This window comes from Triticum urartu, chromosome 6, assembly GCF_003073215.2.
Source record: "Triticum urartu cultivar G1812 chromosome 6, Tu2.1, whole genome shotgun sequence".
NCBI classification, from domain to species: Eukaryota; Viridiplantae; Streptophyta; class Magnoliopsida; order Poales; family Poaceae; genus Triticum; species Triticum urartu.
In genome coordinates, this window is record NC_053027.1 from 155,438,329 (window position 1) to 155,442,188 (window position 3,860).

General features: G+C 58.4%; 1 protein-coding gene across 1 annotated transcript; it reads left to right on the forward strand.

The window, feature by feature from the left end:
- Positions 1-1,515: 1,515 nt before the first annotated feature.
- LOC125517521 (gallate 1-beta-glucosyltransferase 84A23-like) lies at positions 1,516-3,583 on the forward strand. The gene has a single exon (XM_048682723.1). The coding sequence runs from the start codon at positions 1,718-1,720 to the stop codon at positions 3,197-3,199; it is 1,482 nt and encodes a 493-aa protein (XP_048538680.1). The 5' UTR covers positions 1,516-1,717; the 3' UTR covers positions 3,200-3,583.
- The last annotated feature ends 277 nt before the right edge of the window (positions 3,584-3,860 follow it).

Genomic DNA, 3,860 nt, shown 5'->3' on the forward strand with positions numbered 1-3,860 from the left:
CTCCCCAGGAGTTTGAGCGAGGAGCCAAAGCCCAATGCCCATTTTAGGCGTCCCCTTTTATTTTGTTGGAATCACAGTCAACGCCCAATGTTCCCTAGGTCTGCCTTCTTAATTTGCGTTACAGCTACCATTAGATGCCCCGATAAGCCATATTTTATCTGTCACATGCACCGAGTTGTCCCCCGAGCAAAAATCTTGTTTCTGTACAATGAATATGTGTGCCACACCACCATACTCCGCGGGGAGAGCCACAGAGGCCAACGTGGCCCCTCCTGCTTCGCCCAGACGGCAAGCAAAACTCCCGGTGTGTGTGGCATGTACCGCGTGCGGTGCGTTCCAGAATCGGCACGCGAGCTCGTAGCCGTCGTCGCTGCCGAAACGGACAAGCATGTACCGCGACGAAGCGTGAGGCAGGTCAGGTACCTCGGCGAGGAGTCCTCGGACCGGCCAAGGAACCTACGAAGAGGTAGAGTACCTCAGTGGCTACCGGCCAAAGCCCTGGGGGTGGGTGTGCGTCATTGCTGGGCTCACCACGAGATGGACCCGCATGGCCGCAAAGCAGAGCGAGAGCGATCCCCGGATTTGTGCACTTGGCTTGTGCAAGAAGCGGGCAAAGCTAGCCATGTACATGTACTGTAGTACGTAGTATATTTTTTACGAGTATAGGTCTCGTGTTCTCTTTTGGGGTGCAGCTCCCCCGCAGCCGCAGTAGCGCGGGTGCGAGTTACTATCGGTGAACAAGTGCGACCACGTGGCCATATGCCCACCGCATCCACACAGGAGACGAGTGCCGGCACACAAAAGATCTGTTGGGCCGATTTATTCTGGCAAAGATGCATCACATGCATACTCATGTATTTCTTGGGAGCGGCTAAACCGACACAAGTCATTTTCGGATCGTATTCCTACGACGCAAAATTGCTGGTGCTGGTGGTAGCTTGTGTATCATACAAAAGCCAATGGTTCACGCGCATGCCCTCGCAAAAAAGGAAAGCCCGCGTAAGGGCACTCAAAATGTGGCGCAAAACAGGGTAACCAACATGTGGTGCACAAGTAACGTGCGCAGCCGACTTGATAGCCCCAACTTCCCACAAAATGATAAACCATGATATCCATTGATGGATGGGTTGTCCCCATTTTGAATTGCGCTCGCTCAACGTCCAAAATCGTAATGTGCTCGTTCTAACCTCGCTCCTAGGTCTGACTTCTTATTAAGCCATATATTTTAGGTTACAGCCATAGATTGCATCACCCCACCCGATCAGCCATACGTATTTTATGCCGTCACACGCACCGAGCTGTCTCCCCGGAGTGTTATTTTATCTCCCTCGCAAAAAAAAGGAGTGTTATTTTATCCAGGTCAAATTCTTGCTGTACAGCATCTCGTAAAAGGAAAATAATTACCACCATACATACGTTGGGAGAGCCAGAGGTCAACTTGGCCCCTCCTGCTTCGCCCAGACGGCACAAAACTGATGCACCCGCAGACGACGAGGACACCCAGTGTGTGTGTCACGGCACGTCGGACCGCATCGCACACGTCACCGCCGAACCAATTTCCGTATAAATGCGGTAGCTACAGAGTAGTACAAGTCGGCCCACATCGTATCAGTCCCAGCTATCGCACACACTGCATCGGCCAGCTCAGGATCGGGCAAGAAGAGAAGACGACATTTATTTTCTTCCCCCGCGGGAGATCGATCACAGCCGGGCAGACATGGGCGAGGAGGCTCCGGTCGCGGTCACCGCGGCGGCGACGACGTCGCCGGCGCCCCACCTGCTCCTCATATGCTTCCCGGGCCAGGGCCACGTCAACCCCATGCTCCGCCTCGCCAAGCGCTTCGCGGCCAAGGGCCTCCTCGTCACCTTCTCCTCCACCTCCTACGTTGGAGGCAAGATCACGGCCTCCTCCGGGGTGGAGGCCGGCGGCGACGGCGTGCCGCTCGGCCGCGGAAGGATCCGGTTCGAGTTCTTGGACGACGATTTCGACGGGAATGACCTCGACGACCTGATGAGGCACCTGGAGACGACCGGCCCCGTGGTGTTCGCGGAGCTGCTGAGGCGCCAGGAGGAGGCGGGCCGGCCGGTGACGTGCATCGTCGGGAACCCGTTCCTCCCGTGGGCGATCGACGTCGCCCACGATGCCGGCATCCCCACGGCGGTGCTGTGGGTGCAGTCGTGCGCCGTGTTCTCGCTCTACTACCACCACGTGCACGGGCTCGTGGAGTTCCCGCCCGAGGACGACCTCGACGCCCGGGTCAACCTCCCGGGCCTCCCGCCGCTGTCCGTCGCCGACGTGCCGTCGTTCCTGCTGCCGTCCAACCCCTACAAGCTCCTCACCGACGCGATACTGAAGCAGTTCCGCACCATCCACAAGGCGTCGTGGGTGTTCGTCAACTCCTTCTACGAGCTGGAGCCCGAGGTGGTGGACGCGCTCCCGGGCATCTCGCCGCCGCCGCCGCCGCTCATCCCCGTGGGCCCGCTCGTGGAGCTGGAGGAGGAGGGCGCCGTGCGGGGCGACATGATCAAGTCGGCGGACGACTGCGTGGGGTGGCTGGACGCGCAGGCGCCGCGCTCCGTCGTGTACGCGTCGCTCGGCAGCGTCGTGGTGCTGTCCGCCGAGGAGCTGGCCGAGATGGCGCACGGGCTCGCGTCCACCGGCCGCCCCTTCCTGTGGGTGGTTCGGCCGGACTGCAGCGCGATGCTTCCCGAGGGGTACCTGGACTCCGTCGCCGGGCGCGGCATGGTGGTGCCGTGGAGCCCGCAGGACCTGGTGCTGGCGCACCCGTCCACGGCGTGCTTCCTCACGCACTGCGGCTGGAACTCCACGCTGGAGACGCTCGCGGCGGGGCTTCCCGTGGTGGCGTTCCCGCAGTGGGGCGACCAGTGCACGGACGCCAAGTACCTCGTGGAGGAGTTCAAGATGGGGGTGCGCATCGGCACGCCGCTGCGGAGGGACGCCGTGCGCGACGCCGTGGAGGACGTCGTGGCCGGGCCGGACGCCGGCGCGATGCTCGAGAAGGCCAGGGCGTGGTGCGCGGCGGCGAGGACGGCCGTGGCGGCCGGCGGGTCGTCGGACCGCCACGTACAGGCGTTTGTTGACCAGGTTGTGGCGGGAACCATTGGCGCACGAGCAGATAAGGACCTTGTGGCTGCGGAGCAGCAAGGTTTCGATTCATCTTCTCTACGTGGAAACTAAGGATTATTTCGGCCATCTTCAGTGAAGAAATGTGCAGAGATTTCTGAAGTTCAAAAGCGAGACACGCACAAGACTACTCAATCGAAGCAACTTTGTCGCAGGCAGGCGCCTACGTTGGCACACAGAGTCGGAAGCATCGATCGGTATGAGCAACTGAAGTCCATCGTTGACGCGATGTTGCGAGTCTTGGAGCTTAGCACTGGAGTCTGAAGATGCCGCGAGAACCGAAGCTAATAATAATTGTACGTACTAGTCTTCGTAGCATGATATTTTGTTCTCTTTGATCCTCTTGTTATGTTTGTTGTCAGTCATACAGAGAGCCAGGCAGGCTACAATTCAGTGTGTTCATTTAAGTGTCAATAAATTTAGTTATTAAGAGCCTAATTTTGGCGCCGTTAAAGCGCTAGCAACCCTCCGCTCCTGTGAAATGCCTGCGCCAGCGAAGACGCCATTGCCGCCAGCGAGCGTGTAAATGTAGCACCGCTGTGTTTTGGATTCGGGGACGACATCTGAACTGCCACAAATGTCACGCAGTATATACAGTTTAGGGAACGCGAGTAACATCTGCTAGCTAGTGTAGTGCTGATGTGTCTATGAACTGGCCACGTGAGAGAAGCTTCAGCAATTTTGACAGGACCTTTTGCTTGTCGGATTTCAGGTA

What these genes read in the sequence shown, in the direction of transcription:
- LOC125517521 (XM_048682723.1), top strand. Translation starts at nt 1,718, where the DNA reads ATGGGCGAGGAGGCTCCGGTCGCGGTCACCGCGGCGGCGACGACGTCG.